This window comes from Kogia breviceps, chromosome 2 (genome assembly GCF_026419965.1).
Source record: "Kogia breviceps isolate mKogBre1 chromosome 2, mKogBre1 haplotype 1, whole genome shotgun sequence".
In the NCBI taxonomy this organism is placed as follows: Eukaryota; Metazoa; Chordata; class Mammalia; order Artiodactyla; family Physeteridae; genus Kogia; species Kogia breviceps.
In genome coordinates, this window is record NC_081311.1 from 15,833,633 (window position 1) to 15,859,829 (window position 26,197).

General features: G+C 45.9%; 1 protein-coding gene across 1 annotated transcript in view; it reads left to right on the forward strand.

The window, feature by feature from the left end:
- ABLIM1 (actin binding LIM protein 1) overlaps window positions 1–26,197 on the forward strand; it is a 237,490-nt gene that overhangs the window by 51,327 nt on the left and 159,966 nt on the right. Inside the window, exon 2 of the mRNA XM_067024591.1 lies at window positions 24,873–25,007. Within this exon, the coding sequence (XP_066880692.1) occupies window positions 24,873–25,007 (135 nt within the window). The remainder of the gene's footprint in view (window positions 1–24,872; window positions 25,008–26,197) is intronic.

A 26,197-nucleotide genomic window follows, 5' to 3' on the forward strand; every position in this document is an offset into this window, starting at 1 on the left:
AAATTGATCCCTATTGCTGGAAACTCAGTTCAGGTTTATTATGCTAACGGATGGATGGAGAAATAGGATCATGACAGCTAACTGTGTTCAGACCACACCTTAGGACAAAGAGAAACACAGCTTCTGCTCTATCCATTCTGCTCCGGTGTATCTTTCATAAATCACGTTGTTTCGCTTTGGTTTTTCATGGACTAAGGGGTAATCGAGTGAAATGATTTGCTGCGAATGTAGGTGCTTCTAATAATGTTTCCTCTCTTTTTGGGGTGATACCAGGAACCCTCAGAGTAACAGATAAAGATGTTGACATTTAATCAAGGTCCGGTCTCTTCATTTTTACCTCTCCCACAGGGGAGAGAAAACAACCGGGCTCTGATCGCTATTGCTAATGGATTTGCGTTTGTTTCCCCAACAGGAGTCATTTATGAGTGATGTGGGAAAGAGGACTGTAAAAGCCACTTCCCGATTCCATCCCCCAGGGGTCCATGGAAGCTCCAGGCCTGCTGTATGTGGTGAATGTATTCTAGATCGGTGGTCCCCGAATAGCAGCTCTCTTTAAGTCATTGCAGACTTCCCAACGCTCGGGTTGCCTGGGTTCACGTTTGCTTTACAAGTCAGTAGCCACTTTCTGACTGGAACACTTTGGACAGGGCACCGAGAGGTCACATACTAGTATTATCTTAGCCCTTAGCCACTGATGAAAGGCTGTTCCTTTTTTATTTTGGGGTCTGTGTCAGTCTCCACTTCTGTCTCCCAGCTTCCTGATTGCATTGACCTCAGCCAGCAGCAGGGGAAGGCAGGGTTTTTGGTGGGTACACAAGCGCTTCCGTGGAAAGAAAGGAATTTCATTATAGCTTTTAAAGCGAGAAGGGCACAGGAAAGCACGTAGTCCAGACATTCATCGTAGAGTGAGAAAACTGGGCTTCAGAAAGGGTAGGTAAATGGCTCAAAAATCACACAGCGGGTAATTGGACCAAGCGCTCCTCCTCTGTGTTCCATCAAAGACGGAACATGGCTCAGTGTCTGCATTTACTACAGCGTGTGGACACCCATTGGCTCCGTCACTAGACAGCGAGCCTCTCAGAAACAGCCCTGTGTCTCTGCCTTTAATCTCCCAGTTCATAGCTTGGTGCCTGCCCATCGTAGATTCTCACAGTTGAAACAGGTTGGCCTGTTGTCAGAGCTGGATCCAGAACCTGTGTCTTCTTGATTCTGAGACCTTTCTAGCCCTCTCCATTTTCTCTTGCTGCCAGAGAGGTCTAGCTTCTTCCTTTCTCCTGGAGCTGACACGAATCAGCCTTGAGCGAGCTTGGATCACGGCAGCATCCATCCTGAGGAGCATGGGAAGCCCTCTGAAGGAGTGACATAGATTCCCTGTTGCTCACCACTTAGGGATGGTTTAGCTCACACTGATTTGGACCACCATTTTCTCCCCTAGGTAAAGTTTCCGTGTATCTCTCGGCTTGGGATTGACACTGACTGGAAAGAAAGCATGCTGGCAGATCACACCTCTTACAGGTGTGGAATGACATTTGCCAACATGCTTTGACCCTCATTCTCTTCTCTTCTCCTAACCAGGTGCCCACCCATTTCCAGTTGCAGAGACTTATTGATCTGGGAATCTTGATGAAATGGTTATTTCTCTGATGCGTTCAACGGCGTCTTACTCTTGCTGTGTCCTGTAACAAAGAAGCAGGAGAGGTTTTGTGGGTTTATCAGTCAGTATCTGTCTTTCTGAATACACGTCCATCAACCTCAATTCCAGAGCCCACTCTACTCATTTAAAAACTGTAATTGTCTAGCTTATGTGTGTTCTAGTACAAGTTTTAAAAATGAACACAAAAGGGATTTATTATTCCTTTTTGTTAGAGAAAACAAGAATAAGCAAATACTAGAGATTACGCTGTGTAACACTCATTTATTTAAATAATAAGGGGGGGGGCTTATGGTTTGGAAATCATGTAAGAGGATAAAAATTTAGCACCAAGGGAGTCACATCAAGGAAAACAGAGCTCTACATTTGAGCCCATCATTTTTTGTTTATTTTGTTTCTCAGAAGTTTTCTGTCACTGTTAGATGACCCAACTTGCTTTTATTTATTTTCAAAATAAATTTATTTATTTATTTTGGCTGCGTTGGGTCTTCATTGCTGCACGTGGGCTCTCTCTAGTTGCCGCGAGCGGGGGCTACTTTTTCTTTGTTGCGGTGTGCGGACTTCTCATTGCGGTGGCTTCTCTTGTTGTGGAGCACGGGCTCTAGGCGCATGGGCTTCAGTAGCTGTGGCACGTGGGCTCAGTAGTTGTGGCGCACGGGCTTCGTTGCTCCATGGCATGTGGGATCTTCCCGGACCAGGGATCGAACCCGTGTCCCCTGCATTGGCAGGCGGACTCTCAACCACTGCGCCACCAGGGAAGCCCCCCAACTTGCTTTTAAGGTAGAGCAGGACCCAGTGAAACTCATTCTAGTTCACCCTCAGTGGAGAGACATTCACCCTCCACCTGACATTCAGGTATATGAGACACACACACACGGAGCAGTCTTGTTTCTTAGCAACTTCTGAGAACAGTGGTGTACTGGGTCTCAGATGTGTCCTACAGACTGGCACCAAAGTAATCCTCTTAGGATGCTGATGTCATCATATTTCCAGCTCAAAAACCTAAATGAGTGACAAGGTAAAGTTCAAGGCTTCCTGCTAATCATTGAGGATTCTCCCCAAGTCCTGAAATTACCTCCTCCCCACCACTATCTAAGACAATCTTGTTTTTTGTGTGTGTGCTTTTATTTATTTATTTACGTCTTTATTGGAGTATAAGTGCTTTACAATGGTGTGTTCGTTTCTGCTTTGTGACCAAGTGAATTAGCTATACATATACATATGTCCCCATATCCCCTCCCTCTTGCGTCTCCCTTCCACCCTCCCTATCCCACCCCTCTACGTGGTCACAAAGCACCGAGCTGATCTCCCTGTGCTGTGCGGCTGGTCCCCACTAGCTATCTATTTTACCTTTGGTAGTGTATATATGTCCATGCCACTCTCTCAGTACATCCCATCCTCCCCTACCCACACCCTGTGTCCTCAAGTCGGTTCTCAACATCTGCATCTTTATTCCTGCCCTGCCACTGGGTTCTGGTTTTGTTTTTAATGTTACTATTAAATCTGCCAGTTATTGAAAATATACTAACTGGCAGGCTTTGTGTTGAAAGCTTTACGTACATTGTCTCTAATCTTTGAAACCATCAAGGTCAGTGGTACTCCTCCCCTTTAATAGATGAGGAAGAGGAGGCTCACAGGAGTTTAGAAACTTGCCAGAGATCACTTAGCTAGAAAGTAGGAGAGCTGATTTTCTACCCAGGCCTATCTGGCTCCAGAATCTGTGCTAAGTGTACTTACAGTACCTCCCCCAAACTTTTCTTATTTGAATAATCATGGCAGTATCTTCCTTCTCCATCCTGGGTCATTCTGTGCCTCCTGTCCTGGAGAGAACTATATATAGTCTCCTCTTCTGTATCTGCCCAAGACCTAACTCAGGTTCTGCTTCCTAACAGTGCTTTACAAAGGCCCATCCCTTCTGTATGTTCTTCTAGAGTTACTCTGAGCACTTAAGTAAACACCAGAGAAATTATACAACAATTTAATCATCACCTGTATGACTTAAGGAAGAGTGTCTGTCTCTCCCGAAGGAGTTGTTGACTTCATATATTGTCTTATCAAACAACCTTTAGAGTTGCCACGTGTTGTTGCCTCTAACGGTATCTGTTCTTCTGCCCCATCCCATTCCTTCCAAAACCCACACCCACACAGACACAACCCACTCAGGTGCGGGGACACTGCCTAATGTAATCAAAACCCATTTCTGTTCCATCCTTGGGGAAGTCTGAGAACAGATCGTTCTCTGCAGTATAATAATTCATTATCCATCCAAGTTGCCTTTCAGGCCCCCTGTTGGTGTAAAATAGCTTCTCCTAGATTCAGTTTTCCGGGCCCTGCTTCCCAGGTCGATGCTTCATACCCCACCCCTACCTGCGCCTGGAATTGTCTAGGTTCTTCATTTTTCCTTAGCTTGAAAAGCCCCAGGTTTTTCAAGGGACACCAATGACAGGGATATTTCCTAAGTAAGGTCTAAAGGGAAGCAATTGATTTAAGGAGACACCACGATACTATAAGCTTCAGAATACATTGTCTTGATCTATGACTTATGCACACAACTCAGTTGTAAACTTTGAATCTTTGGAGGGAGAGGAGATCCAGTTTTGTCATCATATTCCATTCGAGAGGAAATAAAAAACCAAGTGTGAATTTCTCTTACTGTTTTATAAATGAAATAGTACTACTCTCACTAGGAAGTACGGCTCTGCTCCGGTTTTCTTCACAACCGAAGGGCTGTCTGGGTGATGGGATTTCTAACGCTAAGGGAAAGAACTTCACATGAAAAAACAAAAAAAAATCACAACAAATCCCTGCCCTCTGCCACCTACTCACTGATGTCTAAAAATGTTTATCCAGAGAGAAAAAAAAAGACTTTGTGTCCACAATTAGACTTAAGGCTGAATGTGGAAAGGAATCTGAGAGAAGGAACACATACTTAATTTTACCCACTCTTGAGAACATCTCAGCTGGTTGGGCCACTGAGATGGGTGGTCTTCTTTATCCATTCATCTGTCGATGGGCATTTAGGAGAAACCCTTTTTTAAAGAACAAGAATTTGACTTTCCAAAGTCCTGCAGAAAAGACATCCTCAGTGAGACTCACCCTACCAAGAGCAAAATCTTGTGCACCGATTCTCTGTGAGGAGGGGGCTCCTCTGTGTCACCATCATATTCCCAGCTCCTGGGATGCAAGCAGGAGGGCCCTCCTAGTGTTTGCATCTCGTATGCCAAAGCCGAAATGCTGAGTGTTTTCCTGGGCCAGCATTAGAGAGTCAGAGGACCTTTCAGAAGGTTCAGTGATGGGTGAGTGGTGCAGGATTTCTTCCCATTGTGGTTGAGCCTGATCTGGGCACAGCACAGTAGAAACCAGCCCAGCTTCCTATTTCATTGTGTTTTGGTCTGATGGTGACTCATACGGAGAGGTATGTTTATCCCAAACTGGCAGGAGCTGTGTATTCAAGGGCAAATTTTGTTAACAGTGGGGAGGGTGAACATTTGTATGCATGACCTCTTTTCTCTGAAACGTTGCATTTGTGTTCACACTGACATGATTAATGCTATTATGGTCCAGTGTGCCCTGGGGGGCCCCAGGGCTGAGTTTCTGTGTCCCATTGCAATCCAATAGGCTGACTTATTTGAATACTTGGACTTAACTGTGAAGATGCTGGTTTTCTTAAGACTTCCAGGGAGATTACTATCTAGGGCAGTGGTTCTCAACTGTTAGCAGGCATCAGGACCACCTGGAGGGCTTGTAAGAACAGGGATTTCTAGGCCCTGCTCCCAGAGTTCTGATTCAGCAAGTCTGAGGAAGGGCCTGGGATTTTGCATTTCTAGCAATTCCCAGGTGATGTTGACACTTGTGGTCCGGGGGCCACACTCTGACACTGTCATGGTTTCTGTGGGTAAAATGATCAGCCTTCCAGGCAGAGAAGTGAGAACTTTCATATAAGTAGCCTCTCCGTGCTCTTTTGCTAACTTATCTTGCTTACAGTGTGGACAGCAAAGAGAAGGCCAAGAGCATTGTTCTCACTCTGACTCTGCTGTGTCGTAGAATGAAGCTATAGTTCATCAAAAAAAAGACCTTCTGGGAGATCTGAGTGGCCAGGAGACTGCTGTCAGTATGTGACACTGGATGGTCAGAGAGTGGGCATGGGAGGAAGTCACAAGGTGCCTTTCCCTGGGAGTGAGTTGGGGTTCAGCTTGACTTGGGGAAGGCTGGGGGTCAAGGCACAGGAGTGCCATTCTGTAACCATCATTCCTAATTCTCGAAGGGTTAGGTGAACATTTTTACTGGGGTTCATACACCTTTTTGGAATCCTTTGTAAAAGATAGTTTCAAAGGAGCCAGGATAGTCTTTGAGGAGCTAAAACATAGTATTAAAACCTGGAGCATTTCACCCACCTCCACTATATCGGTCTGTGTTCTAGATGTCTGGATTCTGTCTTGTCATTCAACAACATTGATTGGTCAACAGTGTGTATTCACAATGCTATTTGAAGCATTGTGTAGGGAGAAACTTAAGAAAAATTAAGACAAACAGAGAATGGTAGAAAAAGGTAGCACGGTTATTTCACCGTGGAGTATCTGATGGGAAATGAGAGAGAGGGCTGAGTACCCCTCAGAAAAATGGCAGGAGCTTCGGGTTCCCAGGTCCATGGAAGGTCCCCTAAGTGGCACGTGGAGCTAGATGAGTGTCCGCTGGATTGCTGTGTGCCACTCGTGGGAGCCCTCTCTGGACAGCCATCGAGGAACGGTTTTAGGGCCGACAGTGGGAACGGTATCTGCTGGACTGGGTTCAGTGGTGCTGTTCCTGCTCAAATGGAAGACACTGCCTGTCCTGCCATGTGTGAAGAGCCCAGCCTGAAGCAATGAACCATAGCAATGGGCTTCTTGAGCGCATCACAAGTTTATTGAGGTCTACTCTCCGCAAGGCATTTCGGGGGTAACCTGATACACTGAAAAGGTCCTACCTTCAGTAGGTTAATGAATTAGCCATTGTGGGGAGGGGTGCTAAGTGAAAAGAGAGGCAACACAAGGTGATCAGAAGGGGTATAAATGGTATTCTCTTGGGGTTCAAAGGAAGGAAGAGTTAGTGTTTCAGATGAATCAGAAGAGGCTTTATAGAAAAGGAAGCATTTAAGATTGACCTTGAAGGGTTCTGTTCATTTCTTTCTGTTAGGGATGGTGTTTAGTTCAATTCGGACTCAGTATACAGTGTCTGCTCCATAGTAAGTGTTCAGTGAATGTTGAACTAACTAACAAGTGGATGAAGGATGCGTATGGGTATGGGAGGTGGTTATCCTTGTTTAAATGTTTATTCAGAACCTAGTAAGAGATGAGCGGTCTAGGTATAGAAACAAATAAAATGTAGTTCTTGACCTGAAAGCACTCACATTCTAGCAAGGAACATAAACACAGAAATGATTATGATATAATGTGAAATGTGTGCAGCAGAGAACTCAAAGTCATATGGGGCTGCAGTGCAGGGAGTGATTAATTCTCCTGGGAGGTCACGGCAAGCGAGGCTTTGAAGGTTGAACAGGAGTGCAACAAGTGGATAAAGGGGAAATGAGAGAAAGGTTTCCAACTGGCAAAACAGAAGCAATGAAGGAAACGCAGCCAGCTGAGTTTGGCAGGAACTACTATTGGTCACGTGTCTGCAGTGAACGTGAGGAAGGGTAGATGGAGGGCTTTGCCGGCCAGGTTGAGTTGAGGATGGTTTGAACCAAGGGTTGTACATACAGATGCCTCCAAGAATCAGGCAGGTGACCTACATGAATGGAGATTAGGACAAACTGGACAGCAGGGACCCCTCTACAGTGAAAAGCCACTCTGTTGCTGTGTCCTGGTTCCCACGAAACTAGGAATAGAGGCATGTAGGCCACGTGGCCAGGCCTTCCAATTTCCAAGAGTGACTAGAAATAGGGGTTTTTATGTAAAATCTCCAGATGCTTAAATGTTGGCAAATGATTCAACTTTCTCTTCAAAAAAATCTTTGTGTAGGCCAAACAAAACATGTCTGTGGGCAGGACTCAGCCAAAGGGCCTTCCGTTTGTGGTCTGGGACTTAACACAATGCTCACCAAACCTACCCACCGTAGGAAATCCATTCTGACACATCAAGACTCAAGACTTGTGCACTTACGCATATAAGTGGCTACAGAAAAAGTCATATGAAGCAATACTTAACCTTTACTCTCTGCTCTTTTCTAGCCTCTCCTATTTTTTTTAACTAAGCTGGTCATGATCCATTGAACTGATATCCTGTTTCACTGGGTCAAGACCTGAAGTTTGAAAACCATTGGTTTAGAACATCTACACTAACTGAAGTTTTATTGGGTGGAAACAGAACAAGGTACTTTCTTGGCCAACCATGTTTCTATCCTGCACACTTACAGTAGTGCTTAATATGTACATTTTGGTCATTTTGGTTAAGTTGGATTTCTTTACTTGCTACTGGAAAAGTTTTGACAGAATAATTTTGGAATCTTTTAGTGATCATTTTATAAACAGAAGTTGACCAGTATTTGGTGTCCTCTTTTGGGGTGCTTTTCATCTTTTGGGTCAATTAAGGACTGACCCAGCTGTTAAATTCGGAGTAAAATGCTACGTGGTTGAATTTCAGCAGAAAGTCCACAGGAAACCCCCCATTCAGGCCTCATTAGCATCTAAGCCTGATATTTCTGGAACAACTTTTTCATTTAGAAGAATTTCCCCCTATGATTCCACATCACCTCTCTGCTCGCCTGGTCCTCTTGTTTTTGCATCACAACCAGGGAGAGTAGAACAAGTTCAGGGCTTGGGCAGTCTGTCAGGTACCACAACACCCATCATCAGTGCAACAGCTCTTCACCTGCATTGGTTGGGCACCATGTGCTCTATAGCATTCAGTTTTGACATATCAGTAATTCAAGAAATATTATAACATAGGGGCTTTGGAGAGAGTTCACCCCTCCCTTGGAATGTCTGAGCGGTGAGTTGTCATAGCAAGCTTCCCGTGCAGCAGGAAAAGCATAACCTTTCTTTGGGTTCTGGGTGTGTCTGCCATCACTCCTATCTTGAGTTGGAGGCACTCCTGCAAGATGCAGCAGGACTCAAAAAGAGCTTGGACTATGAAACAAGAGCACCAGAGTGGCTTCTTGCCGTTGGAAGGTGCGGCAGTGATGGAGAGACCCCTAGGGAGAGGCCGTGCTTAACATGAGAGCCCAGGGACCACGGTGAGGTGGCACTGATACGGTGGCTTTGCTTAACAGGCAGGCAGAGAAGCCAGGTGCTAAACATGAATCAAACAAACAAGGCCAGACAGAGAGCAGCAACCTACAAGGACAGAGAGTGTCCCATACGATAGTGCCAGGGGTGGGGAGCCAGCGCAGTACAAGACCATGAGGAGCAGTATTTGAAGATGAGGTGGGAAGGCTCCCTTTCTTTACAGGATCTGTGGGTCACCTCCCCCTCCAGGGCCCCGTTCTCAGCCTCGCGCGGGGGAGCGGCCCCCTCTGGAGTTGTGCAGCCACAGCCTGCACATCTTCTTTCCCCAGAGGCAGTGCTGCCAGGGAGTGAATGCTGGGGTTGCTATCAGATGAATCATGTCTCTAGAGGACGTAGAGCCAAGCTCTTCACCTGTGTGAGATATGATTTTTTTTTTTTTTCAGTGAAAATAGCACTGAGAACACCCACTTTTCTCTCCGGGTGTGGAGGTTTGATAAGTTATCTGATAAGTTTGAGCGCTGGAAAGAATTCTTGGTTAGATTACAACAAAAACCGTTAAAAAAAAATAATAAACATGATGGATTGTTCATCAGAAACCAGGCTAGTGGGAGAAAAGGAAGTGATGACATCTAGGAGAAAAAAAAAAAAGTTGTACAAGAAAGGGGCTTTACTCACAGATTGCACTGCAGGTTCTAATCGAACAATAATTACATTCTCAAAGTGTAAGCACTGACCACAGTGAATTGAAAATGTGGTTTAGCCATATTAGTAAGAACAAGATGTTAATAAGTAGTGACTGCGTTGGTCTGAGAATGTAGCAATAAGAATAGCAGTTAAGAATTTCTTAAGACTAAGAAACAGAGTGATGAAGAACAGGGAAAACACCAAAAGTTGAATGCATCTGCTTATGGTGAGCACAGAGGAGTGAGGGTGGAGAGGCAGGAGGAGAGGTGAGGCAGGCAGTTGCCATCGTGCATTGTAAGTATATGTGTTTTTTATGCATATAAGCCTTTTTAGTTTCTTAAACTTTTTTTTTTTTTTTTTTTTTTGCGGTACGGTACGCGGGCCTCTCACTGCTGTGGCCTCTCCCGTTGCGGAGCACAGGCTCCGGACGCGCAGGCGCAGCGGCCATGGCTCACGGGCCCAGCCGCTCCGCGGCACGTGGGATCTTCCCGGACCGGGGCACGAACCCGCGTCCCCTGCATCGGCAGGCGGACTCCCAACCAGTGCGCCACCAGGGAAGCCCAGTTTCTTAAACTTTGATAAAAATGAAAACATATGGGAGAAAACCCATACTACCCTCTTCATATCTTTATTGTCAGGATTCATTTCAATGACATAACTTGTATAAAAAGCTCAAAAACATTGCTCGAAGGTCTGTTGATCTGTAAAGTTTATTTAAATAGCAGGGTAGGTGCAGAACCCAGAGCCAAAGGGAATGACCCAAGATCCCTTGCAGAGAAAATAAAACGAAAATGTAGACGGTGAGAATAATTAAATTTGTAGCTGGATGGAGAGGCAGTCAAAGTGCCTTCGGCTGGGATTTTCAGGAGAGACATGTTCGGAGCCTGAACTTGTGAACCCCTTCCCTGTATGTGTTCATCTCTTTCTCATTTGTCCCTTGTGGTACACTTGTTCCATTTACCTTGGTAACTTTGATTATCCCCGAAGCCTTCGGGATGTTATAGGTTTGCCTGGAAACGAGTAGCATTTATGAGCGGGAGCTCTGCAGCCAGACTGCCTGGGTTAAAATCCCAGCTCCACTAATAGTGTGACCTCAGGCAAGTCACTGAACCCAGGCTGTGCCTCGGTTTTCTCATCAGAAAATAAGGGTATCAGTTGTCCCAACTTCATAGGGTTGTTGTGAGGGTTGAATCAATACTATAAGGCATTTAAAATAACCCAGCAAGAGCTCAGTAATTGTTTGCTTTTGCAGCTATCGTTATCACTGTACCTCTGGACTGAGTAAAATTGGTGGGACAGCGTTTTCATTGGGATGGAGTTCAGTGATCAGATTAGTTTCAGCACCTGGGCGAGTAAACAGAGCTAGACAGGTGAGTTAAGGAGCCCCCCGTCTCTGCTGGCCGGTCTCTTCCCAGTTCACCTCAAGCAGAGCAAGACCTTGGAAGCTTTTGTCATGCCACCCTGCTCGCGGGACCACGCGAGTGGCTTCCGGGGGCCAGTCGTTCCTACTGTCCTGTGATAGAACGTCACCACGGAGCTCTACTGGCTGGGTTCTTGAAGCCCACGTCACCTGGGCAAGCAAGCTGATGACACTAGTTCACCTTTCGGCTGTGGAATGAAATGAGATGGCTGACAATGATTTGGTGCAGGAACATGTGCACCTTATCAGAATGGTTGTTTTAAAACGTTTGAGGCCGGAAGCCAGGTGTGCCCAGGATTCTTGCCGAGGAAACCGCCCGTCCACTCTGCAGCAGCCCCTGCTGGCTCCTTCCCATCATCATGTCATGTCCCGCTCTGGGAACACTGCGTTTCGATTTTCCAAGGCTCTGGTGCCACCCCTGCTCCGGGCCCCAGGTCCGTTCAACTGGAAGTGGTGCTTCTTTGTGTGGTTCTCATTCAGAGAGAAGCTTAGCCAGCATTGATTTGAAACTGGTCCACCAGTAAGCTCATTCCTTCAGCTTTTGGTTTTTTTTCTGAGTCAGAAATTTAAGCAAGTCTTAGTCATTAGTTGAGTTTATTGACATCATCAAAATTACCTAACTGATACATCCGATTGGTGACCCCAAGGCATTTAACCAACTTTCAATTTCACCCAAAGGCTGTTCCTATGGAAAAGAGACAGAAAATCAGGCTGGTGTTAAGTGAATGAACACACTGAATGTACATCTACAGAACATAGACCTTGTGCCAGGAACTGTGCTAGACCCTGGGAATACAGTGGCAGTAACCTTGTAGTAAAGAAGACAGAAAAGAAGGAAACAGAATGTTTAGATTGTGGTAAGTGTAAAGCAAGTAAACAGAGATGGGGTAGCAGGGAAGCAGGGAAACCGAGTTGACTTGGGTGGTCCCAGGAGAGCTCTCGAGGGTTGATGTGAGAGCTGCTTTAGGGTGAGACCAGAAGAGGAGGAGCCAGCCTTGCAAATACCAGGGGGACGAGCCTTCTGGAAGGGAAGGGGCATGTGGAGATCTTGAAGCATCAGGAACCGGAGCTTGGGAGCGATGTGGAGAGGACATGAGAACAGACCAGGGAGATGGGCAGGCTCCGTGGGCTACCATAGGGTGCCTTGGATAATGCGGCAGAAGCTACTTAGAGGCCTTAGTTGGAGGTATGATCTGCTCAAATAATGCCCTTAAAAGATCATTCTGGTTGCTCTGTAGCAAAGGGATTGAACATGAGTCAAAAGCCCACACTATTTGAAGACAGACCCTGTGCATTCTTCCCAACTGTCCCCTAAACCCCTCCTAGCATCCTCCTTGTTGAGGGACCAGTTACTCAGAGGCATATCCTCTTGTTTCTAATTTTCGGGCAAATCTCCAGTGTTGACACACCTCTAGGCAAGTCGTGTTTGTGAAACCTCCCACATGAGACGTGAACTGGTTCTGATGGTGTCTCATCCAGTTGTTTTTTTCTTCTGATGGGCTCTTTTTCACGAGGGCTGCAGAAATGAAGTGATAATGAGGACATCTGTCAGGTTGGGATGTGTTGGTGAAAAACAAACATATACCTTAGTGGGGAGGATTCCATGCATTAGTAAGGTGTGAGATGTGTAGAGGGAAATCCCAGTGTGTGTGTATACAGTTGTTCCTTCTGATTGCTCTGTGGATGTTGAGAAGCTGAGACAAACGGACACTAGTCAAACCTGCTACTTAAAATCGATAGAGACAGAAAATAGATTAGTGGTTGCCCAGGGCTGAGCAGGGGAGGGATGGGGGCGTGACTGCTAATGGGTATGGGGTCTCTTTTGGGGGTGATAAAAATGTAAAAAATACCAGAATTACTACTTGTGGTGATGGTCACACAATTCTGTGAATATACCTAAAAACATTGCATTGTACACTTAAAATGGGTAAATTTTAGGATGTGTGAACTATATGCTGATAAAACAAAATCTGCTCTTTAGAGTCTTATGGGTTAAACTGAAATGATGACACCGAAAGCTGTAAGATTCGCTGGGTGCACTGAACGTTCACTGGGTGTTACCCAGCAGAAGAGTAGGTGTCCATTGCTGAAAGTCACAGAAGACAGCAGAGCTGGAAATTCAATGTATTTGTGTTTCAGGCGGATCACATGGTCATTTATTTATGATCAAGGACCTTAAACTACAGTTCACCGTATCCCCACACCGAAACACCATGGTAACCATCATGGCTTCCATTTGGTGAACGCTCATTATCTGTCAGGAAAAGTGCTGAGCACCTTACGTACATTTATCCTTGTAAGTGTCAGAATAGGTTTTATCCCCATTTTACAGAAGAGGAAATTGAGGCTTAGAGAAGAAAAGTAACTTGTTTCATGATCATAGAGCTAAGAGGAGTGGAGCCCAGATTCGCACCAGGTCTGTCTGACCAGAATCAGGACTGTGACCATCTCACCACTGGAAGGGACCCCTCGCTGAAAGCCATCATGTCATAGTGCGTGGCTCCCAATTTGCTTGCACTGTGAGCTGAAAAATGGTCCTAACTCAGCTCCTAAGAAATAGGTCAACTATATACTCTGATTATATCACTCATCTCAAGAGCTCCACCTGGGGGTGATAAGGAACCTTTAGAGTCTGTTCCTTAGCTTGTCCTTCAAGGATGCACAGGTCAAACTTTGTTCACTGTTTTCTATTCCATGTTGCCCTTTGCACATTGCGTGCTTCAGCCAAACCAGGTGTCCTGACGGTCCCCAGATATACCCCATCCCACCCCTCCATCATCTAAGATGCCTTCTTCTTCCTTCCTACTCCTTTAAATCCTGCCCTCCTACTCTGCCTTAAAGGCCCAGCTGGAAGGATGCTTCCTTCTTGAAAATTTTTTTGGTTTCTCTCTCCTCATTTTACACTTTTATTTCAGCACATGATTTACTCTCTACCTTTTATTCCCATTCATATTCCTTCTCTCTCTCTCTCTTTCCGTCTCTATCTCCTTATCTGTATGTTTATGCTTTCCTCCACCTCCTTCCATCTAAGCTACCCCATAAAAGTGTAAACTCTTTTTTTAAATTTTTTTTTGCGGTACGCGGGCCTCTCACCGTTGTGGCCTCTCCCGTTGCGGAGCACAGGCTCTGGACGCACAGGCTCAGTGGCCATGGCTCACGGGCCCAGCCTCTCCGCGGCACGTGGGATCTTCCCGGACCGGGGCACGAACCCGCGTCCCCTGCATCGGCAGGCGGACTCTCAACCACTGCGCCACCAGGGAAGCCCAGAAGTGTAAATTCTTTGAGGGCAGGATTTGGGACTTACACAAATGTCATGGGGGAAACGCTGCCGCTTTCGCCTTCACTTGCTCTTTCCTACGAAGCCTCTGGGTCAGAGGGCTGCCCGACTAACCGTAGCTCTCCCACCTTCAGGCCCTGGCTCACACTGTCCCTGCTCCCTGAACTATCCTCCCCTTGTCACCGTTTACATTCTGCCCATACCATGGTCTCAAATCCCACTCCTTCCTCCCTGGAACTTTCTCCAGCTCTTCGTCCCAACTTACTGCATGCTTCTCCCTGCAGAAGTCCTAGCGTATCGTCTGTGCCTCTCCTACAGTCTTAAACCTCCCAGAACAGCTCCCAAGTGGTTTTCTCTCAGCACTGACCAGCTGCCCAGGGAGAGCCTCCTGTGTGCTGCGCACAGAACTGGGTAGGGCACGGGAGGTCTGTCTCCAGAGTTCCCCATAGGGCCTGGAACAACACAGGACACACAGCAGCTCTTATGTGGTCAGTATTTGTTGACTCTTGTTGATAAGGAGTTATTTCCCAAGCGTTGGAAGGTTGCATTTAGGAGTTTTAATGGAGACATTTATGTAATGTCTCTGTCTTCTTCCCCCACCGGTCGCATGTTGAACTTCAGACATGTTTTTTCTTTTCCAGTGATAGACTTCACTAAGTCTGAACTTTGCTAAACTTTAGGAGATAATCTCTTTTCTCCCACTCCAGCAGATGAATCCCTGAAGTGAAATGAGAGAATGATCGAACCACCCAGGGCCAGGCTCTCTGTCGCCCGGATGACTAGGAAAATACCTGGCAAGGTGACAAGTATAGATTATGTGTGCTTGCCTTTTCTTGCAAAGGTAACGCGGGGCAGAGTTATGTCATACAGAAAGCTTGAACAAGCCAGAACTGCAGTTCTGAAAGGAACCTAAATACCTAAAGTGTAGTTCCAGCGTCTGTAAGATCATGTCTGATACTGCACGTTGGATACTGTGAACTCAAGTCCTTTGCTTTCATCTTCCGATGCTGGAGAGACCCAGGGGAAGGGGACTGTGCGTGTTTATTCACAGAGTGCGAGTGGCAGGGCCACTTCAGAAAGGGTTTAAAGTCTTGTTTCTGAAATTAACTACCACCTGAATTAAAAGCCTCATGTTGCTGTTTACCAGCCGGTGACCTCGGGCACAGCGGTGTGCTGGTAAACGTGTCACAACCGTCTCTGGGTGTGGGCACAGGGCAAAGCCCTGACTTGTGAAGTTTGCGGATTTCCGTGGTGTAAATACCCGCCCCGTGGCTGATTTCAGGCTGCTAAGGTGAAGTCACTGAGTGCACGGTTGGGCAGAGCTGTGCAAGGCCAGCTCCCTGCAGCAGGCAAGAGCCCCAGCAGCTCACCACTCTCGGGGCGGGGGTGGGGAGGAAGGTCCTTAACATTGCGAATGCTCAGTGAGGTCAATCTGAGGTTGATGGGATCAAGGGAGATATTATATTTGAACACCTTTTGTAAATTGTGAAGCACCATACACATGTTAACAATTTTCATTAGTTTGTCTTAACTGCTATTTTTAACTAGTTAGTAATTCCCAGGGTGTCCTGGGCAGTAAGTAGAAGCAGAAAAAAAAAAAAAAAAAAAAAAAAAAGGCAAAGGCAGCTGGGAAGCTTCCTGTGTTGTTATCAGACTTCAGTGTGTACCTCACAGGGACACTACAATTAACATCTTGGTTTTTTTTTTTTTTTTTTTTTTTTAAAAAAACCCCTCTCATGTGTCTGGATTTGGAATTAGGGGGGAGAAGGCAATGGTGGTACCACCAGGCCCAAGTGAAACCCCATCCCAGGACCCTAGGCCTAAATGCTGTTAGACTGCAACCCTCTCTCTTGGCGGTCTGCCAGCAGGGTTCAGGCTGCAGCCACAGCCCACGTGTTCGACTTGATCCATTTCTAAGTAGAATTGCTGGGGCAGGGACAATTTGAGATCCCTGGGTGACTTTCAAAGGCTGTATCACATTTCAGAAGGTATTGTTGTTAAACTTTAGAAATTCCTGCTCATCGAGGTTAGTGACAGTCTTTCCCAACATTCAGATGACTCGGGCCTAAGTGTGCCAGGCCGGTGCTGTGGGCGCTCGCCCACGAGGAGATGACCTCGTGTTGTCCCCACTTCAACCTGTGAGGCATTCGTAGCCCTTCTTTTTTATTTTAAATAAATAAATTTATTTATTTATGGCTGTGTTTGGTCTTCGTTGCTGCGCACGGGCTTTTCTCTAGTTGCGGTGTGCGGGCTTCTCACTGTGGTGGCTTCTCTCGTTGTGGAGCACAGGCTTTGGGCACGCGGGCTTCAGTAGTTGCGGCACATGAGCTCAGTAGTTGTGGCTCACGGGCTTAGCTGCTCCGTGGCATGTGGGATTTTCCCAGACCAGGGCTCGAACCCGTGTCCCCTGCATTGGCAGGCGGATTCTTAACCACCGCGCCGCCAGGGAAGTCCCTGCCCTTCTGTATGGTCTCGGGGAAGTGGAGGCTTGTGTCAGGAGACGCAGGACTAGGAGTCAGTGTCCTCCAGGGTCCTTTCGAGTTGCTGTTCGGGAGGAGCCGTGTGGCTTTCTACTAATGACTGTGCTCCAAAGTTAAATGACTAAGTGCTGTCAGAGAAGGGCTAAGGGAGGCCAAAGAAGGGAGTGGTCTCAGTGAATCATCGCAACCAAATGGTGTGTCAAGGGAGACTCTTTTAGAAGCAGGAGGAGAAGACACCAAACCGATGGTAAATCCCTTCCTAAGATTAACCTTGCTACCCAGAAGGCAGGTGTAGCACACACAGCAGGGCAAAAGCATCATATGATTTACACGGAGGAAATTTCCTGGCTGAATTATTATAATCCTAGTACCTCTTTGCCTTGGGGGAATCAGATTAAGTGGATTAAAGCCTGGGCTGTTGCTATAATCAGGATCCCAGCTGACCCATTGGTGACGGTGTCTTTTATGTTGGGAGGAATAGCAGAGACAGACTGCGTTGCCTCAGAAAAGGCAAATCAGGTATTGGGAATCTGTTAACAAGCGGAAAGCCACCAGTGGCAGGGCGCTAGAACAGAGCCGTCCTACTGCCTGCCGGGAGTGTCTGTGCCAAGGCAGCCGTGTGCTTTGTGCCAAGCCGTAATCCTGACCACCAGACTAACACGGTATAAGGAAATTAGGTCATGGAAGCCAACTCAAGAGAAGGGTCATTTTGGACAACTACTGCCATGGTAACAGTGGGTAGCTTCCCGTAACTACCGCTTGCCACAGCAGGAAATGGGCTTTTAGGTAAACTGCAAATTAAGCACTCTGTGCATTTATTTAAACTCCTGAGTTGCTCGATTCCTAGGCTCAGTACTAGTACCATTCGAGCAGAAAGAAAGGGAGGAGGGGCTTCCCTGGTGGCGCACTGGTTGGGAGTCCGCCTGCCGATGCAGGGGACGCGGGTTCGTGCCCCGGCCCGGGAAGATCCCACGTGCCGCGGAGCGGCTGGGCCCGTGAGCCATGGCCGCTGCGCCTGCGCGTCCGGAGCCTGTGCTCCGCAACGGGAGAGGCCACAACAGTGAGACGCCCGCGTACAGAAAAAAAAAAAAAAGAAGAAAGGGAGGAGGAGGTGGAGAGAAGTGGTGGAAGGGTGGGAGAACACATCTCTGTGATGTGTGTTTATAATTAAATGGGAACTAACGGGGTAGAAGTATGGAAAGCTTTCTCAGTAGTGAAGCAGTCTCTGTAATGTAGACTCCCAGGATAATAGGATTCCTGTCTTTAGACAGAAATCAAACTTACCAGCGGAAAATCATTTTGTGATTGCAAATCCAGACCAGTCCTAACCAGACAGTTTTCCAGCCCAGGCCTCTGCTCAGGGTGGAGGCTGGATGCACCCCCTGGCTCTGTGACCCTTCCCCTGTAAGTGTTCTTTCCCCATCAATTGCCGCGGCCTGGGTAACTTCTTTTATATTTGAAGTGTTATTTCCCATCTGCTTATTTACTAGCAGGTGTTACCTTTGGGATTATGATGCAGCTGGGTGTTCACTGCTTCTGAGCTGTGTAATCAGAGTTTAGTACATTGCACTAGCTTGGTTTCCTTCTATGCTGCATAATACTTTCCTGTGGAAATCCCCTACCCAGTGCTTCTGAGTGTGGGCTTTGTAGTCAGATGACTTCCTAGTTGTGTAATCTCTTTTTTTTTAACTTTTTATTTTATATTGGAGTAGAGTTGATGAACAACGTTGTGATAGTTTCAGGTGTACAGCAGAGTGATTCAGTTATATATATACATGTATCTGTTCTTTTGCAAATTCTTTTCCCATTTGTTACATCATATTGAGCAGAGTTGCCTGTGTTATATAGTAGATGCTTGTTGGTTATCCATTTTAAATATAGCAGTGTGTACATGTCAATCCCAAACTCTCTAACTATCCCTTCCACCCACCCTTCCCACCTGATAACCATAAGGTCTTTCTCTAAGTCTATGAGTCTGTTTCTGTTTCGTAAATAAGTCTTGAGCAAGGTATTTGACTCCTAACCTTGGTGTCTTCCTCTGCCCAACAAGAATAATAAAACAGCGCCCCCAAAAGGCAGTTGTGATGATTATCTGTGATTGAGAGTGTAAATCAGTTAACACAGGGCCTAGAACATAGTAAGTGTTCAATAAATTGTACTTGTTACAACAATAGAATGGTGTTACAGAGTTACATATTGAGATGTCATAAGTTCAAGAATCTGTAGCTTCATATGGGAGATGCTCCAACAGTGGTATTGGATGGTAACTGTATTTTTCCCTGATCCAAAAATTGAACTGAGAAGTACAGAGAGAACAACTCAGATTATTTGAAATCAGAAGTATCCCAGAAACCTGGAGGAATTGACCATTGAGCTTGCAATTTTGCAGGGTCAGGATTGATGTACTGTGAAACAAAAGCAAAATAAACACAAAACAAGAGAAAATTAAGTGCTGGGTGACAGTGCAGGTATTCAGTGCTTTAGGACTTGGAGGAGAGTGAAATATTTTATTAATATAAGCTACAGTGAGAGCTTCAGAGAAGCTTCAGATGACTGACCAGGAAGCGGTCAGGAGGCCTCACTAAAGGGAGCTTTGTATATTTATATGAAATGGACAGCAGAAGATTTTAGTGTCTATCTTTGGGGTTGGCCTGCCAGAGTTCAAAACCACTCAGCACAGTGAGAAGTACTCAGCAATGTAGTTTCTTCTTAAATATCTAAATAGCTATTGTGGGTCATGTTATTGAAGATCTCTGAAATGAGACCAAGAACTTTTGACTTGATGGATTGGGACTGAGAGAGATAATGGAAGTTCTTTTGTTTTTATTTTAATAGACTTTATTTTTTAGAGCAGTCTTAGATTTAAAGAAAATTCAAGAAGATAGTACAGAGAGTTTCCGTATACTCGTTTTCCATATGAGTAGCATCTTACATTAATATAATTCTTTTGTTATAGTTAATGAACCAAAACGGACACATTGTTAACTTAAGTCTATCCTTTGTTTGTATTTTCTTGGTTTTATCTGATGTCTTTTTTCTGTTCTGGGATCCCATCCTGGATACCACACTACGTTTAGGCATCAAGGCTCCTCTTGGCTGTGACGATATGACTTTCCTCCTTGTTTTTGATGATCTTGACGATGTTGGCGAGTACTGGTCTGGCACTTTTGGGGGTTTTCTCATGATTAGACTAGGATTATGAGGTTTGGGGGGAAGGAAGGTCACGGGGGCAAAGTACTCGTTTTCATCACATCATATCAAAGGTACATACTGTCAACATGACTTGTTGATGTTGACCTTGATCACCTGGGTGAGACAGTGCTTGTCAGATTTGTCCACTGTAAAGTTTCTCTCCCACTCCCCCTTCCATACTGTCCCCTCTGGAAGGAGGTCCCCAAGCACAGCCCAGACTTAAGGAGTGGGGAGTGATGCCCCCATTCCTTTAGGTTGCCTACTCTTCGCAGGTCACATTGAAGAAGAAAGAGCCAGGGAGCAGGGAACTCTCAGCAATCTGAGAAAAAGGGGTTGAAGACTGGATTCATGTGGTGAGAGAAGTGACAACCAAGGGATGTGAGAGTGGACAGAATTTCGTGGGAGACGAAAGAGAGGGTGTGATCAGGATGACTGCAAGGCTGCAAGCGTCAGTGATTAGGGGGTCCTTTGGGTGTAAAGAGCACTGCCTTGGTTTATTGCCAACTCTCTATTTCGTGGCTGTGTCACCTTGGGTGAGTCACTTGGGCCCCCTGAGTCTCAGTTTGCCCATTTGTAAAACGTGCTTGACAGTTTCTGCTCTTCCTACCTTGTTGGGCTCTCATGAGAGTAACATGAGATAATGCAGATGGAAGGGCTTTGAAAGCCATCAAGCCTGTGTGGTGTCAAAGGCTGGTGAAGGGAGTGACGGTGTTAATGACAGGGGAGAGTACTTGGGAGGGGGATTTATTACCTGGGAGATTCTGAATAATTCACATAACCCGGGGCAAGTTATAACTCATACTGAGGATGCTGTCATAGGCTCGTGATAGTCACCTGCTAGGGAGATTTTTATTTCAAATATGCTTTCTCAGATATTCTGATTCTGCTGGTCTAGTTCCATGGTCTGTCCCCCAGAAGGAAAGAACTTGGGTAAGACGAGGCTGGTTCTGGAATATTAGGAGGGGCTCCACCTAATCTTTTCAGCTTTCCTCTTACAGCCTTTAATGTCCTCTGCTTAGGGGCACTGAAGGTAACGTTTCCTTAATGATCTCAACCCCCCCCCCCACACACACACACACAGTCTCATCACCTGCGATCTCTAATAGGCATTTCCAAAGTAACACATCCAAAATGGAACTTTGGTTCTGTTCTATGCTGGAGTCTCAGGGGTGAGGCTATCCCGCTTTGCTTGACTGTGAAACTCCTCAGTGAGCCTTGCAATAGCCTGTTTTAACGGAGGCTCCAGGATCCCTCCAAACTGGATGTTATGCAGTGGACGAATCCCTTTACCTTTTCAGGCAAATAAATTCTTGGCTCTTCACATACATTTCCTCGCTATTCAGGAGATACGCCACCATGCTTTTGGTTTCTCATCGTAGTATTCTTCTTTTAGCAACAAACTGATGAGCCGTGGAAGATTTTAACCATGTCTGCCCAAACGCCGGGGTAAATCACTGACTACTTGGTACAGCAGAAAAGATTTGGGAAGCCCGGGTGCTGAGTGTACCTCTGCCAATAATTTGCTGCTGACTTTGGGCACGAGTAATGTAAGCTCTCTGCTCCCCGTTTCCCCCATCAGTAGACTACAGAGGGACCACCCAGGCTCTGAAGGATGGAGCAATCAGGTAAAAATTAGCAACAGAGCTAGTTGGCAAATAAGAGGAGAACAGAACCAATGTCATTTTTGATGTTGCAAGTGGCTCAGCCTATTTCAAAAATGTAGGCTTGAGTCAAAGAATATACATCTGGTATTAACCAAACTGCCAGAGGAAGTTATGTAAGAGAAACCTGTTTATCGATCTTTAAAAAGTGGAGAGATTCTTTTGTCTATACTCATTTGAGTTGGGATGAAATCTGAGTCTCTTTTGGTCTTTGGATTCTGTCCTCTAACAAGCGGAGCCCATTTCTTCACAAGTAGGTGGTTCTGATAAGTGTCTACCCAGGCTGATGTATGACGGAAAGGCAAGTAAACGTGATGTAGTCTCTGCTCATCTCTGGGTGAAAATAAAGGTCATCTCTGGGCGTGGAGGATTTCGCAGTGTAATATATATTTCCAAAGGGAAATGCTTGCAAAATGCAGATGTTGACCCCTGTTCTGACCTTCGTGACTGGTGCCAGCATGTGCATTGGCACCTGTGTTGAGGCAAAGGGAAGAGCCAAGAAGTGAAATGATATTTTCCTTCCCTCATCATTACTCAGCATAGCTGGCTTGCTTAGCTATAAAAAAATTCAAGTCAAGAGAAACCGCAGTGCAATTTCTCATCCAAAAATGCATTCTCCCTCACAGTCAAGAGATCCACTGTGTTCTAATGTTGTTTCTGAGGCGGACGGTCTTGTGGGTTCCTTTTTTTCACTCTAACTCTTCTCTGTACCTTGCTTAACAGTATAGTCTGAATTCTAAGGGGACAATAGTTCTTAAACTGTAGTATGCATAAGAAGCACCTGAGGAGCTTGTGAAAATAATAGGTCCCCGGCTCACACCCCTAGTTCAGTGGGCTGAGGAATCTGCATATTGAATACATGGCCCAGGGAGTTCTGATATAGGGGGTCAGCAGAGCCACCTGGGGGATTACCGTCTGGGCGCCATGCTCAGCTAGCAATATATTACTGTACACAGTGTATAAGCTTTTATCAACCAAGTCCTAGCTGCTGCTTTTAGAACAGCACTTGAGCCTGGCTAAATAAATTATTGCCTGACTTACAACAATCATCGCTGGACTTATAATAATTTCTGATTTCTAAATTTCTGATTTAGACAAGAGGAGCATGAGTTGGGAGTCAGAAAGCCCTGGGTGTGGATCTTCGAGCCTCCACTTACTGTGTTTTTTTTTTGCGGTACGCGGGCCTCTCTCACGGTCGTGGCCTCTCCCGTTGCGGAGCACAGGCCCCGGGCGCGCAGGCGCAGCGGCCATGGCTCACGGGCCCAGCCGCTCCGCGGCATGTGGGATCTTCCCGGACCGGGGCACGAACCCGCGTCCCCTGCATCGGCAGGCGGACTCTCAACCACTGCGCCACCAGGGAAGCCCTCCACTTACTGTTACCTGAGCAGGCTGCTCAGCTTCTCTGAGGCTTGATTTCCTCCTCTGTCAAGAGGGAACAGTATTTCCCAAGTCACTGAGAGAGGGGTGGTGAGGATGAAATAAAATGACCTATATGTAAGCACCTAGCACCGTGCCTGGCACTTAGCAGACAGATGCTCAGTAAATATTATTTTCCTCCATTCTTATAGGAAGCAGAAAGTGGAAACAAACAAACGAAAAACCTTATATAAAACAGATATTGTTAAGGGAGACTTTTTTTTTTAATGCCCAGGTGAATAAATTTTTGGCCTTGTTACACATCATTTTAAAAGTCAGTGGTTGTTTAGAGATCTTGGAAGGAAGCCCCTTCTTAATTCCTTTAGATGGTACTGACTTCTGTTGTGAATACAGGTTTCCAAGAGAGATCCCAGCAGGCAGATAAGGAAATGCAGGGGTATCACGATGTTCATACCTTTGCGGAACGCTTTGGGGTCCAGTGCAGAGATTTCAGGTCAGGAGTTAAACCCGAAACTACACCTGCTCCTGGTCTAAATCTCACAAGGAGAACCTTGTTTCTGAGAATTTAACTAGTAATGGATTAATTGGACTGTCTTATTCAAACTCTTTCCAGGCGAAATGAGAACATTACAGTGGTCTGAGGGAAACAATGCACTATTATACTCGTGGTATACAGAGAGCTCCTTGCTGTGAGGTGCTTTCTAAATTCAATTTCAGCAATACCTGCCCACACTCCCCTCCCCCGGTCCAACCTGGCTTTACCGTTTGAAAAAAGAAATCATCTTTGTTCTTTGTGTCGGTTGATTAATTTTAGGTTCACTGTTCTTATCCCATATCACGCTCATGTAGGTACTTATGTAATACCTTTCGGTGTATCACACGGTTCATCCTTCTGAGGACCCAAATCAGAAAAGGAATTTAATAGCAAAAAAACGCCTTGCTGCATTCTCTGGCTGGACAAACTGCAGGTTCAATGAAGACCCTTGGGTAGCGTCAAGTCACAGGTGTCCTCTTGCTGTCTACTCTCTTGGTCCTTTGTAAGACGAGCCTGTAATCCTATTCCTAGGGCACGGCAGTCACAATAACTTCTATTCTCTGAAGGCCACACTCTGGAAACTGAGAGAATAATCCCTGTAAGCCCCATCATATGATTTTAGAGCTTGGAAAGATCTTTGAAATCCACTGATCCAATTCCCTTTGTTTTACAGGAGAGGAAACTGAGGTTCAGAGAAATCCACGTAGTTACTAATTTATTGTTTTAAAGGACTGCCTGCGGTGTGTGTATCAGGAACTGTGCACACAATAGGAGGCTCGTAATAGACATCCAACGGGTCGCGTTGCCAAATGAGGATCAGGAATGACCCATTGGAGACGAGGAGCTAGCCAGTGCCTGCTGACTAAGAAGGAAATAAGTGTTAGCCGAGCCCCTTTGGTGCACCAGTGTTCTGCTGTGTTCAGAGGAGCTGGGGAAAGAAGGAGGAGTAAAAACGGGGAGAAACAAAATGTGAACTTTAATAAACGGTCCTCACTGTCAAGGAACTTACAGTCTGCAGTGATCTCCTGGCTGGAAGGCACTTTCTAAATCAAGATAAGGACATACTGCACAATATTGAACCAAATAAGATCATATACTTAATACTTAACCAATTACATAGTCCTGGAGAAGTTTAGGAGAAAGAGACAGGACTTCTGGCTACCTGAGGAACAAGCCCAGTGTTTTTCCCACCGGACTGTCAAAGCCACAACTCTCTTATTGATCTGTGTGTCCCCGTAATTACGACATGGGGGCAGAGGTGCCACTGGTGCTTATTGAATCAATATGTGGCTCATTTGATACTAACATTATGGGCATATTTATGCATGCCCACAATGACTCCTTTTGTAGGAATGCTTTCTACTCACACGGATCTTTTGTTGTTTTTCTTTCAGTGGCCCACCCTCAGGACCCTCACCACCCGTCAGAGAAGCCTGTCATCCACTGCCATAAATGTGGGGAGCCGTGCAAGGGTGAAGTGCTGCGGGTCCAGACCAAACATTTCCACATCAAATGTTTCACCTGCAAAGGTATGGAGCCTCCGGCTTCCTGGCTGTGTGCCGTGTCCTTGCCTTGGAGGCTGCCCCATCCCCTGAACTCCACACCCGATCACCAGATGATAAATGAATGTGCTCCCAGACCCTGGAATTGCTCACCTTCTCTAATTTGGGAATGGATTAAACTTAAGGGGGAGACTGAGCTCCCCCCGCCCCCAAGACCAGCAGTACACTGTCTTTGGGTGTTCAGTGAGGTTCCTGACCCTAGGAGGGGAGACTAATTGTGGAAGAGCAATGAAAATGGAGTTTTGTGTTGTGTTTTGTTTCTCTTTTTCGCTGTGCCATGTGGCATATGGGGTCTCAGTTCCCCAATCAGGGATCAAACCCGTGACCCCTGCCATGGAAGCATGGAGTCTTAACCACTGGACTGCCAGGGAAGTCCCAAGTTTATATTTCTTTTTAAAAAAATTAAAAAAATTTTTTTTATTTTATTGAAGTATAGTTGATTTACAATGTTGTGTTAGTTTCTAGTGTACAGCAAAGTGATTCAGTTATACATGTATTTATGTATTCTTTTCCATTCTGGTTTGTCACAGGCTATTGAATGTGGTTCCCTGTGCTATACTGTAGGACCTTGCTGTTTATCTGTACTTTATATTTCTTTTTCCCGAGGTGGGGGACTCCTACTTCAACGTAACCATGTCCCAAAGCCATCTTTTAAAGGAGGACTGGAAAACTTTAAGATTGGGGTGCTAAGTCACTGGCTTATGTGCGTGTGTGTGTGCTGAGAAGTGAGAATTAAGCAAGAACACTTGGAAGGCCTCCAGGAAAATACTTCCCATTTAAGGAGTGACCCATTTGTGGTTGATTTCCATTAACAAACCCCCCCTTTTGGATGTGCAACTCTTGGCAACTATGTATGAAATGTGCTGTCCTGTTATTCTGGAGCCAGGGCATGGCCAAGTGGCCGAGGAAGAAGAGAGTAGTTTCTGTGTGTTTATTTGAGAAATATGTTACCTTGAGCTAAGGGCATGTCTGGATAGCTCAGGCTGGCGTTCTGTGATGGTGGAAGAGGTAGGAGAGGGGCAAGACGATGAGCCTGCTCTGTAGCTTTACTCTGAGCTCTGCACGTGGTACCCACCTCCATTCCTGGAAACCATGTTTCATTTTGAGCCTCTTAGGCTACAAAGGGTCAGCATTGCCATCTTAACCATCTGTCCCCA